At 49.5% G+C, this 18,135-nt stretch overlaps 1 protein-coding gene across 3 annotated transcripts; it reads right to left on the minus strand.

Moving 5' to 3' along the window:
* Window positions 1-361: 361 nt before the first annotated feature.
* KIF18B (kinesin family member 18B) lies at window positions 362-18,135 on the minus strand. 3 transcript variants are annotated; one of them, XM_033091768.1, is made up of 18 exons: window positions 17,988-18,116; window positions 14,338-14,572; window positions 13,265-13,333; window positions 10,582-10,908; window positions 9,759-9,916; window positions 9,315-9,419; window positions 9,005-9,115; window positions 8,727-8,924; window positions 8,393-8,569; window positions 7,603-7,677; window positions 7,347-7,447; window positions 6,747-6,933; window positions 6,271-6,395; window positions 3,871-4,076; window positions 3,059-3,587; window positions 2,030-2,119; window positions 1,479-1,561; window positions 362-1,257 (listed from the first exon to the last, which is right to left on the minus strand). In XM_033091768.1, exons 4-18 carry the CDS (start codon window positions 10,898-10,900, stop codon window positions 1,151-1,153), a joined length of 2,571 nt encoding a protein of 856 aa, XP_032947659.1. In that variant the 5' UTR covers window positions 10,901-10,908; window positions 13,265-13,333; window positions 14,338-14,572; window positions 17,988-18,116; the 3' UTR covers window positions 362-1,150. The 3 variants fall into 3 exon arrangements, with proteins under 3 accessions (XP_032947659.1, XP_032947658.1, XP_032947657.1); XM_033091767.1 differs by lacking the exon at window positions 14,338-14,572 and having other exon boundaries at window positions 17,988-18,123; XM_033091766.1 differs by lacking the exons at window positions 13,265-13,333; window positions 14,338-14,572 and having other exon boundaries at window positions 363-1,257; window positions 17,988-18,135.

Raw genomic sequence — 18,135 nt, forward strand, 5'->3', positions numbered from 1 at the left:
GAGAGACAGAGGTAAACTTGTGTTGAACTGTCACAATCCAAACGAGTGGAAAGGAAAGTCGCCCACGGGGGTGGGGAGTGGAGCTTTCGGGGGCAGGTAGGAAGAAAGTTTCTCTGGCTTCAAGCCTGTTGGGGCTTAGCCTGGAGCCTCAGCTAAGACCTGGGGACCACGAAGACACTCTCCCCCACTGACTGAATGAGCACAGGACTCCTAACAACCCAAGCCCGCGCTGTAGGAGGAAGGAGCAGACCTCCAGGTGTCATTCCACCTTCACCTGCTCAGGAGCAGACGCAATCCTGCAGGAGGCAGAGGGAAATGCTCTCTACACCCAGAGGTTTCTTGAGGTCTTGAAGAGTGGGAAGGTGAGAAAGGGAAGGTGTGTTGCTATTCTCCCTAGGTGTACAGAGAGAAACACACGCCAAGGATGGAGACGGTTTATTCACCATTATAATAAAAATACAAATCTATATCTACATATATGTATATATGCGTCTCTATGCAGAGATAAAGGATCGGAGGATATAAACCTAAGTGGTGACAGCTCTGGTATCTACGTGGTAACATTAAGGCTGCATTTCCCTTCCTTCTTTACACTTGTTTTTGCACCGAATGTGTATCTCTTTCACAAGGTAAAAACAATGAAGCCATCTTCATTTGGAAATCAAGTCACCACCGTCATCTGTATCATCACCAGGACTGTGGCTTGGGCTGGGGCTCCTGCTCCAGGCTGGGAGGAGGGGGCTGAAGACGGCCCTCTCAGAAACCGGGAGGGGTCAAGCTGGGACTGCCCATCATGTCCCCATCGATCCTCACCCCCTTCCACTGCCGTCACTGCACACAGGCCTGCGGTAGACGGGGAGCAGAGAACAAATCCCCCCAAAGCCACCTGCCTGCAGAGAGGGTGTTGTACACGGGGGGGATGGTGGCAGCACACTTTAAAATAGCAACATGTTAACACTCACAAATGAATATATACGTGCTGAGAAGCTGAGTGTAACAGATTAATAAGCAGGCCGAGTAGCCGAATGAATGGCTGGGGGAGGAGTGTTAATGAAGGAAGAGGGTGTTGGCATTAATTGCTCCGAGCTGAGGAAGGCAGGTCAGGGCTCCGGGATGCAGGAGGGGACGGCCAGCCAAGAGGGGCTGGCGGTCAGGACACCTTGGCGATGCAGCTCCCAGCTAACAGCGCTCCCCCAGCCCTCATCAGTTCCTTCTGGCTCCTCTGGTTGCCAGGGTAGCGGGGACTGGAGGGGAGCTCTGCAGGCCAGTTACACAGGGGGAGGCAGGGAGGAAGGAGGAAAGTGAGGCTGTGTCCACTGTTCCCCTCCCCCTCTCATCTCCCATCTCTCTCATCAGGGTCACCAGGGCACTTGGAAGTACCCTTCCTCTCACCCGCGTCTCAGGCTACCCTGTCCCCTCTTAATGTCTCTTCATCTGTCATCGTGGCCCAGCCCACCCCTGTTCTCAATGTCAGTCACCTGGGGTTGCCAGGGGCTCAGCTGGCCTCTTCAAGGTGCTGCTGGGGAGGCAGGCTATGCGGCTTCTGCGGGAGACTAAGGAACTGAGGGAAGGTAGGAAGGTCACAGCCATGCCCCTGGGCTGCAGGTGGGGATGGCTGGGTGGAGGGAGACACTAAGCCTTGAGAGCAGGGCAAGGCTGGGCACCAACAGGTGTTTTCAAGACAGATCTGAGGATGGGAGAGGTGGGGGAGGGGAGCTTAGTGGGATTTGAGAGGTGAGGGGGCAGGTAGCCCATTCTCTCGATAAATCAGTGAACACTGAATGTCTGCCTCATGGAGAGGGGCCCGGTGGCCTTTAGCCAAAGAAGGGAGACACCCTTCACTTCTGGTATATTCACTTCTGTAATAGCGAGGGCCAAGGGAACCTCAGAGAATCAGACTCCAGCCCTGCTCACAGGACCCCCGCTACTGGCTCCAAGGGGTCCAGAGACACACGGGGGGGCCTGTGGTTGGCCCAGGCATCCAACCCCCATGAAAGCTGCCCCTCCCCCCACTCCTCCCCAACCTCACCTCACAATGCGCCTCTTCTTGCGAGCTGAGGTCCCAGGGAAGGAAGATGCTGGCTTGGGGCCCTTCATGGTGAACAGGGGCACAGGTCCACTGGGGGAGGGAGAAAGATGACAGGAGGCAGGTCAGGAGGGAACCGGAAAAGGATGCCAGCACCTCCTCCCTCCAGTCCAGCGTGGGGGGTGGGGAAATTGAACAAGATGACCTCTGAGGTTTCTTCCTACTAAGAGGTGGATTCCTCTCCCTGCCTCACTCGGCCTGGGCTGACAGCTGAGTGACAGGCCTGTTCTGGGAGAACATCCAGGTGTCAGTTTCTGGTGTGTCCAGGGAACTGGAGTTCAAACGATTTCACCCTTCCACCTGCCCGCTCAGAGCTTGTTACTGAGAGGTGGTTTGGGGCGGGGGTGCGGTGGGCAGCCTGCTGCCCTTGGCCTCACAAGTCCAGGTCAGCCTGCCACTTTTTCTTGGCTTTGGACTGTCCTGAGCTGGTCACTATTCCCCTACCCTGCCATGTGGGTGAAAGGCAGGGTTGAGAGCTTCATCTTCTCACTGAAAAATGCTGAATAAAGTTTTCTGAGGATCCCCTTCCCAGTTCCAGATGCTGGGCTGGAGGGTAAAATGTGGGGGTGGCAGCAGCAGAGAGGTGTTTCGTAGTGGGACCCAGAACTCAGGTAGGGCCAAAGGGGCCAAGCAATGCAGAGGAACAGAGCTGGCTGGGCTCCCCTTGTGAATTCCTGCTCCCTGCTGACCCTCCCGTTAGCTACTCATGGGTGTGCCACAAACCAGCATGGAGCTGGTGGCTTTGAGACAGACAGACAAGGCAGGGCCCCTGAGAGTAGCAATGCCTCCATGGAAGTGTATGTTCTGCCCTCCTGGGCCTGGGGAGCGACCAACCTGATCAGACCACAGGGAAAGAGACGGCAAACGTTCTGGCTCCAAGAGCTGGGCTGTCTTCCATTCCTCTTGGCAGCACCACTGTACCTGGCGGACCCCTGACCCCCTGCGGGGAGGGAGGCTGGAAGGGAGACCCACCTGGGGATGAAGGGCAGATCCAGCCTTTTCAGTTCCTGGGGGACATTCTCCCAGCCAGCACCTTCATGGAAACCCAGCTTTGAGGGGAGCTCCTCGGAGAGATCAAAGGTGGCGTTGAGGTCCCTTGCAGGCCGGCCCAGAGGGGTGGAGCAGTTCTGCATAGCAGAAGGGCCCAGAGGCACCCGGCTTTTGATGACTGTGGCTGGGCAGCAGCGAGGGGAGTGGCAGGGGGAAGAGACCCTTCCCCCTTTGGGGGGGGTGGATCCCCAAGAAAGCCGAGCCTCAGGCAGTGACCCCCTGCTCAGGCAGGGCAGGAAGGACTGGCGCTGGCGTTTGGTCCCCTGCTTGGGGGCTGGGGGACCTTCTTGTTCAGAAGGGCTTGGTCTCCTCCTTCTCTTCTTCTCCATGGGCTGTGCAGCTGTCTGGGCTGGGGTGCGGTCAGGCACCGGTGGGACCCCGAGAACGTGCACGAGGCCACTCAGTTGTCTTGCCATGGTCCGGGTTACAGGGCCAGAGTATCCTGGAGCCTCTGGGCATAAAGAAGGAGGGTGCTGAGGGGAGATCAGGGACTGACCGGAAGAAAGGAGTCTCTAGAATTTAAGGAGAGAGACACCGGAGACATGCAGGCGCCCCTAACTCCTCAGTTCTGCCTTGACTCCTGGGGCTTCTCTGTATGCAGAAGTCCATGGTCCCAGGGGCCTAGCCTCCTGCCGAGGCATAACCCAGCGTCTGAGGCCCCAGCCACCCCTCAGCACCAGCTGGGCTTTGGAGACGGCACCAACAGGCAGAGGCAGAGCAGGGGCAAGACTCACTTGACTCTGAACACAGCTCCTGAGCCAGAGGTGCCCCCCTAGCCGGACCAGGAATCCCCGAGGTCTCAGTTCCAGGCCCAGGTTTTTCCTCTTGCACCAGCCGCTGCAGGGTCTCAAACTCTGCAATCATGTCGGGGGTCAGGAGGTTGGCTGCTTGGAGCAGGGAGTACTGCCGCTGGGCCAGGCATAGCACCTTCAGCGCCAACCTGGAACAGAGGGAAGGGGAGCCCCGCCCTCCTCAACCGTCTGCCATTCACCTGGCCCGTTGCTCCAGGTGTGGTAAGGAGCTCATGTGGGCTGGCCCCTGGCTCCTTCCTGCCTTGCCCCAGGCTGGCTGGCTGGACTCCCCGTCCTATATAGTTGGCTAACTATTGTTTTCTGTAAAATAGAAATAATGCCATCTACCTCATTAGGAGGAGATGAAATAAGATAGGTTGTGTGATCTTGGTTCTGAGAAGACCCTCACAACGGCATTCAGTCTGAGCTCTCTATTTAACTCTACTTAATGGTTGGGATCCTGAAAGAGTATGTGCGAATCAGCGGATATTTCATATGCACTGAGGGGCTATTTAAGGGAAATTATGAGAGTAATGCGATTATTGATGTTGTAAATTTAGATTCTAATAAAGCAAATTTCCTTTCTGTCAGGCACACCTATGATAAAAGAATAAACACAATTATCTCGGTGGGGATTAGTCATGGCCAATAATTTATCCTCAGGTAGCATAGTCTACTACCTGCCTGGACACCTCTGAGCCCCTCCTCTGTCCTCAGTGTCAGCTCGGGAAACCCAAACTCATTTTCTAAAGCAGCCTCCAGGCCTTTTTGAAAGAAGGCAGGATATAAATTAGAAAAGACACAGCTGAAACTCATTCTATATCCACCTGAGCCACACATATGAAGATTAGGCTACTGAGAAATGTGGGTGTGGGGGGAGAAGCGCCTGGGCTGGATGTCAGGTGACCTGGGTCTGGCCCCATCCCCCTGGCTGAAGCTGTGTGGCCCCGGGGAGATGCCTCAGTACCCCAACTGACAAATGGGGGCTTGGTCTATATCAGGGGTTTTTTCCAAATGAGGTTTCAAGAAACCCATCCGAGGACACTTTAAATGAAGCAGCTCTGCCTTATCTGTTTTACATTAGATTTTAGCATAAGATTTCATTCGAAGAAAGGACTTTGCAGCTAAAAAAATTCTGCAAACCATTGAACTGGAAAATCTGAGATCAACTCAGTACCCTGGTGGTCTAAGATTCTAAAGTCTAAAGCCAAAGAGAAATTATTTCCCATTACCTGGTTGTTAGGGTGTTTCCAAGGACAGAGATGATCTACAATGTCCTGCGACCCCTAATTCTTGGGGTCTTCTGTCACATTTTATTAGTATTTCAGCTCAAAGAAGTAGGGAGAGTAAGGCCTATGATTCCCCAAACCACAGCCAAGACTGAAGTAACTTGTCGGAGGCCACCAAACCAGAGGCACAGCAGAAATGAGAACCCTGGTGTCCTTTCTCCTCGCAATGGGGGACACCAAGCAGAGACACCCTGAGTCATCAGTGGGAGCCTGTGGTTGTTCCCTGGGGATCAAGGGGACATCCTGCCAATGCATCCCTGCCCCTCCTGGGCCCTGGGGAGTAGGCAGCAGGAGACAGATAATAAGCTGCTGATAATTCCGGCTGCAGCATTTTTGCTGAGTCGGGAACAGACACTCCCCAACAAAAAATAAAATTAAACAGGCCCTTCTGTCCAGAAGCTTTAAATATACTGCCGAGCGTGAAGCGTGCTGGGGAGGGCAGAGTGGGGTTGGCAGCAGCAGAGTTAAGTGGCAAGGGATTTATTTTCTGGGGGCCAAGGAAAAAAATACTAACAGTATCTCTCTATTCAGCACAGAAAGAATGGTCCAAAGTCCATTTCTCTTTGGCTTTGGGTGGTGGTTTGTATTTACTTCTGAGAAGAAACAGCTACAGTCAATCTGTTGTTGAAGACACATGGTAAACACCTGACTCAGGAAGGCTCTTCCTTCCTCAGCCTGCCACCTGACTTCCCTCGGCTGTTCCCTCCTTGCTGAGGACGGGCAGTCTGTCCCTCAGACTGGAAAGCAAAGCACTAGCCCAGGTAGCCCTGCCCTAACTCGGTGCTTGCCAGCTATCTGGATGGAATTTGGTGTTTTGCTTCCTGTTGGGCTGCCAGCTACATTGAGGAATAGATAGAGAGATGATAAGTAAATAGAGTAGGTGATAATATCAAGTTGTTGAAAGCAGATAAGGGACAATGGTGATGAAAAAAGATTTAAATCTTAACTGGAGCACAACCAGAGCTTTTGTGACTTAGCATCAACTCCCACCCCAGGAGGCTGGAACCCATCACCTCCCACCTTGGACCCCAAAGAAGAGCCAGGAGACACCTACTGCTTAGAACGATCGCTTCCCAGTTTCTGTGGTGAGAGGTCCACAACTGGCTTGGGCTGCAGGGTCAGGGCCGGGGACCCCGGCGGTGGGTGTCTGAGGCTCTGCTCTGGCACCTGGATTGGAACCTAAAGAGAAAGTCACAGGTAGAGAGCGCAAGATGGCCTCCCTCCTTTTGTAAGCAGTTCCTAAAATCTCTTCCCCTTCCAAAAGTGGGAATGATAGCTCCTGGACTGGCCAGGTCCTGGTAGAGGCTTTCTTTCTCCCAGTCTCTGTCCACCCTCTCTGCTCCCCTGCTGGTAACACACATGCTCCTTACTTCCAGACCCACAGGACCTGACAGAATAGCTCTTTTCTTACACAGGATCTGAAAGCCTCCTAATGACTAAGATGTGACACCCAGGTAGAGAACCTGGGCTAAAGGGACTCTGATTTGGGAGGAACATTTCTTCCAGGGTCCCACCAGCTCCAAGTCCTACCTCTTGGGCTGGGCCTTCGTCTTTGTCCTCAGGAGGCTGCTCCCGGTCTGAAGAGTTTCCTTCCACGACCCTCTCCACCTGGGCCTCTGTCCCCAGGCTCTCTTCTGGAAGGACCGCAGCCCCTGGGTGGAGCTCTGGGGGGCAGGGCTGGCTGGGAAGGCAGGATGGTGGGGAGGAGCTTGGAAGGCTAAGGGGGAAATGAAGGGTTTGAGAGGAGACAAGTAGGGGCAGGTTGGGAGAGCAGGGAGGGGGCAGGTAGCACCAGGTGGTACCCGGCCCACCGGGATGGATGCTTGGCTAACAAATACCGAGTAGCTGAAGGGCGGAGGAATCAGCAATGTTCTGGTTTAGGAAACAATGACATCCACCCTTTAACTGTACCTCCTTTTGAATAAGATGCTGCTGATGAGATCTGTGGTGTCATTTATTCATTTGACACAGAGCATTTTAGGTGACAATCAGAGTGCTGGGCGCTGAGTGGGAACCCCTAACCCTAGGTGTCAGCACAGAGGCAAGGAGTCCTAGCCCTCCAGAAGCTGGAGAGTGGGGGCTTTCCCTGGCGAGCTGAAGGACGGAGCAGGTATGGGCCACAGAACTCACGGTTGTTGTGGAAGGCCCGATTTGGGGGGCTGTGGAAGGTCCTGTTGTGGGGCCCCGGCTCCCGCCTCATACACTCGGAGCTTCTCTCTCAGGGTGGCCACCTGGAACCAAAGCAGCCAGCCCTTCAGAACCCCAAGGGTGCACAGGAGGTGGTGGGGGGTACATAGAGCCCTGGCCACACCCCAGTGCTCCTGTCTCTTGCTCTCTTGGCTCCAAGCCAGGTCACCCTGCCTCCCGGCCCAGGGACACTCCTCACCTCAGCCTGGAGCTGCTGGCAGATGGTGGCGTACTGGCTGATATGACAGTCCAGGCTGATCACGTTGCTCTTCAGCTGAGAGGGGAGCACAGGGGAGAGATGTGTTTGTTCATTCAAAGCAGCTTTAAGCAACCACTTCCAACGGCCAGGCACTGCGCTAGGAGCCTCACGCATATTCCCGTGACTCACCCTCACGACTGGGGAAACAGACCAGGCAAGGTCAGTGGCTCGCCTGAGGCCACAGCAAGAGGCAGAGGTTGCCTTTGAACCCAAGACCCCTGACTGTCTGACTAATACACTCTCACCAGGCCAGGGGCTTTTCAGCAGCTCCAGGAGCTCCAGGGCTCCCTGGAGGAGGCAAGGGAAACTGCAGCAACTCTGCTTTTATCTGTGTTATATGTTGGTGTTTATGTTGTCTTGCTGAAATACGGTAATGTTGCTAAAAACAAGTCTGAGCAAGATCACTGGCCAACCCACGGCTACCCCCTCCTGTTGCTTCCCTCTTTAGACAATTCTGCCTCCGTCACCCCAATGCCGTGATCTTTTACTCCTTTTCCAAGACTTGGAGACTGCCCTGCCTCTCCCCGAACTGCTGTCTTCCCAAGGATGAGGGCTGTGGCACTTCTACCACAAACAATTTCCCTGAAGACAGGGGCTAGGGAACGCCTTCCCTCCGCCTTGTTGGAATACTTGCTCCAGGCCCTGGCGGAAGCTGGTGGGTCCTGTCCCTTCCTCCTCCCAGCCTGGAGGTTCCCCCTATACCAGGCCGGCCCTCCCAGCTGGCACGTACCGAGAGCTTGATCTCCTTGGCCCGGTTGGCATACTTGAGGGTGTTGTAAGTGTCCTCGTAGGTCAGGCCAGAAGGGCTGACGGCAGCAATCATCACTGTGCGGCAGTTGCCCCCCAGAGAGTCCTTGAGCAGGCGGGTCAGTTTGCTGTCCCGGTAGGGTACATGAGACTTTCGGCCCTGGAGGGCAGCGAGCGGGCACGGGGTGAGGTGGCTGGACTAGACGGGCCCAGGCTGGGACCTGGCAGCCTCTGGCCCGGTGCTGGAAGGAGGGACCCTTGGCTTTAGGCACTCTCGGTGGCTGTCCTGGGGGGACCCTGCGTCTGTGCAGCTTTACCTTTGCGTCGGCCAGGGCGTTGAGGACATTGATGAGGGCCAGCAGAGAGCGGTTGATGTTGGCACCCTCCCGCAGCCGCTCCCCCTTTGCGTGGGTGCTGGATGCCCTCTCTGAGCCAGCCAGGTCAATCAGGCTCATCTTGGCCACCCGAAGTGCTTGGGTCAGACCTGGAACCCGGTCCTGCTGTTTCACAAAGATCTGGGGGGCAGAGGAAAGGGGTGAGGGGGTGCTGGACGTCAGGAGCCCATCTTCAGGCTCTGATCCACGACCCCTCTCACCTGGAAGATGGCATGGGAGCGGGAGGAAGTAGCGTTGGCGTCCGTGGGGTGCTGCGTACGGTTCCGGTTTCCCCTGGTCAGCATCTCCAGCAGCTGCTCAGCTGAAGTTGGCTACAGAGGAGATGACCAGGACGGGGGCTGTGGTCTCCCCCACCAGCACTTTCCCCCAATGGGGGGGCTGCTCTCCAGAACCCATGTCCCCCCCTTGCTACCGGCACCATCACGGGAGCCGGGGCATCCCCAAACTGCCTGGGGAAGGAACTCCAGAGGACCAGTGTGGGACCCGTGCCGCCCAAGCCTCATCCCACACCTGGTGGAAGGAAAGTCCTTGCACCACCACCCCTTTGTCGGGGTCCTCACGGATGGCGAGGGGCCCCTTGGGCTCCAGGAGGTCATGGATCTGCTCATTGTAGACCTGAGGAGAAAGGAAGCAGGGAGACCTGAGGAACAGGGGCAGTCATGGAACCTCTCTCCTGGGGGCTGGGAGGCCTGAGCTGCCGGGCAGGGGATGCACGGCCAGGTGCCACCGCAGAGTGGTGTTTTGTGGGATGACGTTAAGTGACAAGAGCAGGAGGCGCAGGTTTAGCTCAAATGCAGTCTCTGAGCTGTACCTGCGCTCTGGGCTCTCATTGGGCCCCCGTGTACCCCTTTCCTACCACCCTCTCCTCCCCGCTCACGCCACTCCTCTCTCCCTTGAGGTGGTTGTGAGAATGAGGGATGGGGCCACCCAGTCCCAGGGAGGGGACAGCCCTACCTCCTGGTAGCTGATGAGCACCTCGAATCGCTTCTCCTCCTGGCAGGCCTCCAGCCGCCTGTACAGTTCCATGGTGGTCAGGTACATGATGCCGGGGTCCCCCTCTCTTCCCAGCATCGTGTGTGTCTTCCCGGCCCCAGTGGCCCCATAGGCAAACACTACAGAGGACAGAGTAGGGAGTAGGGTGGCGGCAGGACCAGCTCCGACGTCTCCAGCGGCTCCGTCCATGTCCTTCTGCCCAGCTCACCCTTCCCTCCTCCCCAAGCTGCTTCCTTTGCCTTCCATCTGCAGTCCCACTGCGCATACCCACTTGCGCCCCCCACATTTGTACTGTAGCTTTTGCGTTCTCCATGTCTATGTCCCGGCTCCCCTATAGGCCTGTGGATTCGAGGGCCAAGGGGTCCCCACTGTGGGTGGGGCTTCTCCCTTCCTCAGGGAAGCCTTCTCCACTCTAGGTAGCTTCCTCCGTCGAAGGCCCCTGGCTCTTCCCCTCGTATCACTTACCTTAATTTATAGCCACCCATTGGTGGGTATCATTTTGATTAGTGTCTTCTGTCCCCTCCAGACTGCAAGCGTCTAAAGGACAGGAACCATGTCCGTCTGACCTGCTGTTAAATCCCAGGGCCCAGGAGAGTGCCTCACACACAGAAGAATGAATGGAGGACCCACAGAGAATGCAAGGGCCAGAGCCCTGCTCAACAAGTGCCCAGCTGACGGGGAGGTGGGGGCGCCTGTCGGAAGACCCATGAAACCCTGAAAAGGAAGCAGGGGGGCAAGGCGGTGACCGGCCAGGGCTCTTCCTCGTCCCTGCTCGGATGCTCACCTGAGCAGTTGTAGCCCTGGAGGAAACTGTCCAGGATGCTGTGGGTCGTGTGCTGGAACACGTCCTGCTGGGTGGCCGCCTCACCAAAGACCCGGTCAAAGACAAACGTCAGGTCTTTGCCCTTCTTCTTGGGGCCCTCATGGGTGCTGCCCCATTTCAGGCCAAGGAAGCCCCCATCGGGCTCCTCAGGGTCAAACACCAGCACCTGCTCGTCCACCACCTGAACCACAGGCCTCCGCTGGCTCTCCAACTCCCGAGGGGTGAGGGGCCGCACCCTCACCACAACCTGCACCATGCTGTCCTCCACCGCCATCACCATGGCAACACCTGGGCAGAGACACAGTGAGATGAGGACCATCCACCCTGGACCTGCCCGGATGCCCCCGCGGCCTAGCACTCAAGGGCTTCTCCCACACCCTCTCAACCGCTGAGCTCCGTTTATACCTCAAGAAAATAAGGATATTGGTGCCAGCACCAATTATTAATAAATGTCTCTTTTTCACCTGAAATACCACCGTTGTCATTTCTAAACAACTATATTTTTTTCAGAGGCCTATTACTGGGCTTTCTATTATGTTCCACTAATCTGTCCACTCCTGTGCCAACCCCATACTGTTTGCGTTCCATTCCTTTACAGTATTACGCTTCTCGTCTAGTAAGGCACGACTCCCACCCCCCCAATACCCCCACACCCACCAGTGTCTTTTTCATGATTTTCTTGGCTAGTTTCAAACATTTATTATCTTATTTGACTTTAGGAAAATTGTATCAATTCCATCCTTAACCCAGAACACCGCACCCACCCCCTAAAAAAACCCTATTGGTGTTACAAATGGAATTGTATTAAATTTATGCATTTATTTTATAGTAAACCTTTACATGCAAAAGCATGGCGATTGTCTTTCTATTTGTTCAGATATTTTTTATGTCTCTCAGTAAGATTTTATAGTTTTCTATCTCTTCAGATAGATTCTGTAATTGCCCTTTTAATATAATTCCCGAGTACTTTCTGGACTTAATTTCTCTTATGAATGGAATACCATTCCCTATCTCCATTTCCAGATGGCAATTGCTAGTGTGGAGACACATGATTGATTTTTATATATTTGCCTTATAACCACCACCCTCAAAATCTCTTATTAATTCCATTTTTTTTTAAATTAGGGCTTATTGGGTTTTCTGAGTATGCAATTGTATATCAGAAAAGAATTTTTTTTACCTTTTTTCTCTATACTTATACCAAATATTTCATTTCTTGTCTATTGCAATGCTTAAAACTTCCACAAACAACGATGAATAATAATGACAATGGATATCGCAGTCTAGTTCATGATTTTAAAGGAAATGACTTTAGTGCTGCACTATTTAGAAATTCGTTTTGGATAGTCAGCACACTAGCAATTTCTTCTATTCTTATTTTACTTACAGTTGTTACTATGAATATCTAGAAATTTACCTAATGCTCTTTCAGCATCTCCTGATATGTGTTTTTTTCCTCTTATTTTGTTGATTTGGTAAATTATTTGGTATTATCCAGGTATCAAACCAACCATGCATTCTTAGAAAAAATCCTACCCTGATCATACTGAAGTTTTAAATTTTCAAATGGTCAAATATGTCAACCTTTTCTTTCATGGTTTTTACGTCATATTTAAGAAGATATTCCTTCCCCAAGGTAATAAATACTTTTATTATATTTCTCCTAATACTCTTTCTTTTTTACATTTAGGTTTCTATACAGATAGAATTGATTGATTGATTGATTGATTGATTGATTGTGTGAAGTTTCTAAATTTCTTTCCAAATGGTAAGCAATTATCTCAAGATCATTTATTAAATAGTCTATTCTTTCTCCACCAACTTGAAATGCCACATTTAACATAACTAAATTCTCATGTAAATATGAATTTGTTTTCAGATTCTCCATTCTGTTATACTGATGTGTCTATTCCTTTTCTTGTAACTTACTGTTGTAATTACTGTGGTTCTGTCTCACCTTTGTTTTTTTTCTTGACTATTCTTGGGCATCTTGTCTTGCATATGATTTTAGAATAAGTTTACAGACTTAAATGAAAAATCCTGCTAAGATTTTAATTGGGATTACTTTGAATTTATAGATTAATATGAGGAGAACTCGCATCGTTATAATATCAAATCTTCCCATCTAGGAACATAGTATCTCTTTTCATTACTCACAACTTCATAATCTTCAATAAAATTTTATAGTTTTCTTCACTTGAGTTTTGTGTATTTCTTGATAGGTTTATTGCTAGTTATTGTATAGTCTTTATTATATTGTGAATAGGCTCTTTTTAAAATCGCATTTTCTAATTCATTTTTGCCAGAATATAGGAAAGCAATTGATTTCTATATGCAGATCTTGTATCTGGCCACATTACTGAACTCCCTTTTTAGTTCTAATAGATTGTCATTGATTCTGTTAGGTTTTTCAATTAAATGATGGTATAGTTTGCAAATCGTAGAGTTACTTCCTATTTTTAGCTCTTCTATATTTAGTTCCCCACCCTTCACTATCCATTAGGAATGAGTGTTAAATTTTATCAGATGCTTTTTTGGCACTGGCTGAGATGATCACACAGTGTTTCTCCTTTAATCTGTTAATGTAGAGAGTGACATGGACAGATTTCCTAATGTTGACTTGGTGATAATTCCAAACACTTACTTGCTTATTCCCTCTTGTATTCCCCTCAGACCTCTCTCCATGGTTTTTTCATTTCTCCTTCAAGCCAGCCTACCAAGGGTAGAGATGGAATTTTTGGCATGCAGGAGTCACAGATCTCCTGGAAAAGTTCAACCCAGCTCTCCGAGTATATTAACAGAGGTAAGAAACAGGGACTGTTCCTGGGGGATATGAATAGATGAATGCTTTCCCAGGAAACACAAGGTCCCACTGACAGGACCAAGGTCATTTGGCAAAGAAAAGTGGAATTTCTATCTAATAATCCAGCAAATAACTCATGTTTTCCTTTGGGAATGAGGCAGAATGGAGCTGATTTGAAACTCCTTCCCCCACCTCCAAACTTCATAATTTCTTTGCTACACAAAACCAATAATCTTTTTACATGTGTATAATTTTTTTCCTGTCCCAGCAATTGGACTGCCATAATAATAAACGTAATAGCTGTCTGCTTATTCACTACGCCAGGTACTGTTTTTAAGCACCTTCTAAGTATCATCTCCTTTTATCTCCATCACAATCTCACAAGATAGATACTATTATTATACTCATTTTTTTCAATGAGAAAATTGAGACAGAGAAGGTTAAGCAACTTGCCCAAGATCCCAATGCTAGTAAATGATAGAGCCTGGTTCCAACCCAGGCAGTCTGACTGCAGAGACTGTATACTGTCTTATAATATGCTATTATATATTTTGCTCTCATGATCACACTTCTGTAATAGTCCCTTATGTGTGTGTAATAATTATAGCTGCTTTTATGTAACTAGCATAATGTATTCTGTACTTTCAGACCCATAGACAATACCTAATTTTCAACACTCAGGGAGAGTTCCTGTCTCCCATCCTCGCCTTCCCACTCCCGGGGGAACCCCACTCTTGTACCCAGGGAAAGGAAGGCTGAGGGTGCCTGGCCCTACTGTCTGGATCTACATTGGCTGCCTTAATGGCCTTCCCAGCTCCCCCACAGGAAGGGTTTCAGATGAGGAGGAGCCACAGAGCAGACTAACATTCTAAGCAGGAAATTAAAAAGGGCACCGGCAGCAGAGTGCGCATAACCTTTACAGTTCTCTCCTCATGGCTTCCTGAGGGCCAGTGAGGCAGACGGTCCGCCTAATGAGATGTTTTCCTTCTTCCTGAGACAGCGCTAGGGGCGTGGGGTTGGGGTGGGGTGGGGGGGGCACTTAGCATGGCGGCAGCTAGGACGCCCGGGTCCTGGTTTCTGCTCTGCATCTGACTGGTGGGGAGGTCTTTCCATCAGCCACACCAGGTCGATGCACCAGCTTTCTTCCCCCTTTGAGAGCCAGAGAGAACAGTTACCGATCTGCTCCCGCCCCAGGGGGATGGGGAGATTAATGAGAGAACGTTTGTCAAGTTTGCTTTGATCCTCGGCTGGAAAGAGCATTTCAGCCCAAAGTACAAGAGAGATGATTCTTTAATAAGATCTTCAGGGTTCTGAGCCAGCCACAGTCACGTCCTGTTTCTAACCCAGGGCAGCTCATTAAAACCCAGAGGCTAGTTCACTCCCGAGCTGGGGCTGGGAAGTCAAGATTCAGTTGTTTTCAGGATAGCTTCCTCTGCCCACCATCAGAGGTATAGGTGGCACAAGCCCAAGCTCCTCAGAAGCCCCTGGAGAAGAATTTCTGAGGACTTGAGGGGATCCGCCTGCAGAGCTGGGAAAGTGGGGCCGGTGCCTCACCCTTGCATATTCTCTTTTTATAGGGGCTGCTGTAGTCCCCTTCATCACTCAGTCACAACTCTCACACACTTGTGTTTCCTGTCCTTAAGCTCCAAGAGAACAGGACCCTCTTCTGAGACATATAGTCTGTGCATCACAGTTGCCTAGGCACCAAATCCAGCGCGTAGTAAAGGCTGTATAACATTTGTCCTATGAATGAATAAAGGCCATAGAAGAGCAGAGTCTGAATCCAAAAGTCGAAATATAATTACTATTATAGCTAACATTTACTGGCGTATACTATGTATCAGACACTATGCTAAGTGCCTTACAAATGGTGTCATTTAACTTTCACAACAATCTCATTCTGTAGTTACATCCCAACTCTACAAAGGAAACTGAGGCTCAGGAAGGAACTTGTCATAGGGATGGTAAGTAGCAAGGCCAGAACTTGACCTGTTCAGACTGTCACCAGAAGCATTACTCGTCATCCTAGGCCATTCTGCCCTGTAGCTGGTGTTTGTGGCTCCTACCTCCCTTCACCCTAGTGCCCAGAGGGCAATGTTCAAAGATCACTGGTTCTTTCTATGGTTAGGTTGGTCGTTCACAGAAAAGAGCTGTGCTCTTTTGTTTTTTTTAAATAGACCATCATAAGGCAGTAACTGATGAGTTTTGTTTATTCCTTTCTAATTTTATTTTTATTTATTTCTCTTATCTTATAGTTATGGCTAGGACCTCTGATATAATATTGAATAGAGACAGCAATAGTGAGCAATCTTATCTCTTTACTAATTTTATAAGGAATGTTCCTATTATTTCATTTCTTGTTGCTTTAAGAAAATTTACCTCTATTTCTAGTTCACCAAATTAGAAAAAAAAAATCATGAATGGTATTGAATTTTATTGAATTCTATTTCTGTGTGTTAATGGGATATGTTTTCTCCTTTAATCTGTAATTATGTAAATTGTATTAGATTTTTCTAACGTTAAACTATTCTCATATTCCTGGGATAAATCCAATTTGGTCATAGTTTATTTTTTTTATACATTGCTGGCTTCTGATTGCTAATATTTTATTTAAGATTTGTACAACTACATTTATTGGCTTGTAATTTTCTTTGTCTCACTTTTGGTATCACAAAATAGACTGGAAATGTTTTCTCTCTTTTTTAGGGAGAGTTTGTAAAAGATTAGAATAGTTTCTTCCAATTGCTTGTAAATTTTTTGGTGGATTTTAGTGGGGGGGGGTTTAACGTGTGTGATAATAGATTTCAAACTAATTCAATTTCCTCAATGGTCATAGATCTGTTAAAAATTTCCAGAACTTCTGAATCAGTTTTGGTAAGTTGTGTTTTTCCTAGAAAATTGTCCAAAAACGTTGTCAGAAAGAGTGTTCCATTGAAGACGCTCTCTCCCTGTCTCTTAATTTCTCAGTAACTGAAGTCATGTCCCTATTTTCAATCTTAAAGCATTTTTCTATGATTCCTTTCTTTATTTCTTAATCAAATATTGCTAGATGTTTGGCTTTTCAATCAGTCTTTTTGAAGATACAGCTTTTGCCTAAGTTAATCCTCTTTATTATGTAGTAAAATTCTATTTCATTTTCTTCTGTTCTTAACTCCTTTTTATTTCCTACACATTCATTCTGTTGTTCTGCTTTATCTTAATTAAGTTGGATATTTGCCTCACTAACTTTCAGCTTTTAAAAAAAATGTTCAAATGTAAGCACTTAAGACTATAAATTACCCTCTAAATATTGCTTTAGCTGCATCCCACAAGTTGCACAAATAGTATTGTCACTGTTCCATGCTAATTATCTTTTAATTACAATTATGACATCCTATTTAACTAAGTGGTTTTTTAAAAAAATATTCAAACATGAGTGTTTTCTTTTGTATTTTTAACTTAATTGCTTATGGAAAGAGAATATGGTTTTCACTCCGATAATCATCTAGATTTGCTTTGTGGCCAGATAAAGACAATTTTTATAAATACATCTAAAAATATGCTACTTGTATAGTTTTTTAAAAAGGTATAAATGGAGCTGGGTTGGTTGAGACTTTAAAATATCTGAGTGTGTGGTAATTCAATAATGAAATAGGCAGAGAAGGACTGGATAAGTTGGCAGTTGAAGCATGGGATGTGGTAAGGAAGAGAAAATAGAATAGGGACAAGATTGGAGGACTGAGGAGAAGCTCATTCAGAAAAATTTTGTAGACGGTCTCCTCTGAGCTAGGCTTAACTTCTCTGTTTCCCAACTTGTGAATGTAAATAATATTAGCGTATATCCCATAGGGTTGTTGTGAGGATTAAATGAGTTCATTCAAACCTGGTAAGTGCTCAATAAATGTCAGCCATTATTATTGGGATAAATATGACATACGACATTTCCCCCATGATGCCAGAAGAACTAATGTCTTCAGTAAAAACCCCCCACATTACCCATGGCACAGACTAGGCTTTTTATCTTTTCCAAGTCACATCACTGCTTTAACAGGTCAAAGCAGAGAGGATCATCCTAGGAGCAGTGGCAGAAGCCATGGTTTTCTGACATACAGATATTCTTTAATTCCTTCATTTATTCAATCAAATATTTACTAAGTGCCCGGTAACTAAGTTACAGCCGCTGGCACAACTCTGCAATCAGTTCTTCTGTATAGATGTGCGGAGGCCTTAGCTACTCTACACAGATGTGCGGGGCGTCCCAGGTCCCCTGATCTAGTGTACAGGAAGACCCGATTCTTCCTTCCATGAGCAGGAGGACCTTTCACACAGCAGATGTCAGAGGGCCGCGCCGGGTGCAGATGTGCGGACCCAGTCTAGGTCCGGTACAAACGAGCAGAGGGGTCCCAATTTCCCGCGCAGCTGTGGAAGGAAGCACCCAGCACCCGGCACCGCCCCACGCCCTGTTCTGATGGGACAGAACCTGCTCCGTCCCGCACAAAAGAGGTGGGGCTGGGGCTGCAGCACCGAGCAGCTGGGTCCTTGCGTCCCAGACCCGAGCGCAGGAGCCCGCGAAGCCAGCGCTTACCCTTTGTCGGTTCCCTGCCGCTGGTGTCGCCGCTCGCGGCCTGGTCCCTGGGCCGCAGAAGGGAACCCGGGGCCACAGGAAAGTGCGCCCTCACACTCCCTGTACAGGCGCCAACCTCCTCCCGCGCCGAGCTTTCAAATTAGCCGGG

This window comes from Rhinolophus ferrumequinum, chromosome 21 (assembly GCF_004115265.2).
Source record: "Rhinolophus ferrumequinum isolate MPI-CBG mRhiFer1 chromosome 21, mRhiFer1_v1.p, whole genome shotgun sequence".
NCBI lineage: Eukaryota > Metazoa > Chordata > Mammalia > Chiroptera > Rhinolophidae > Rhinolophus > Rhinolophus ferrumequinum.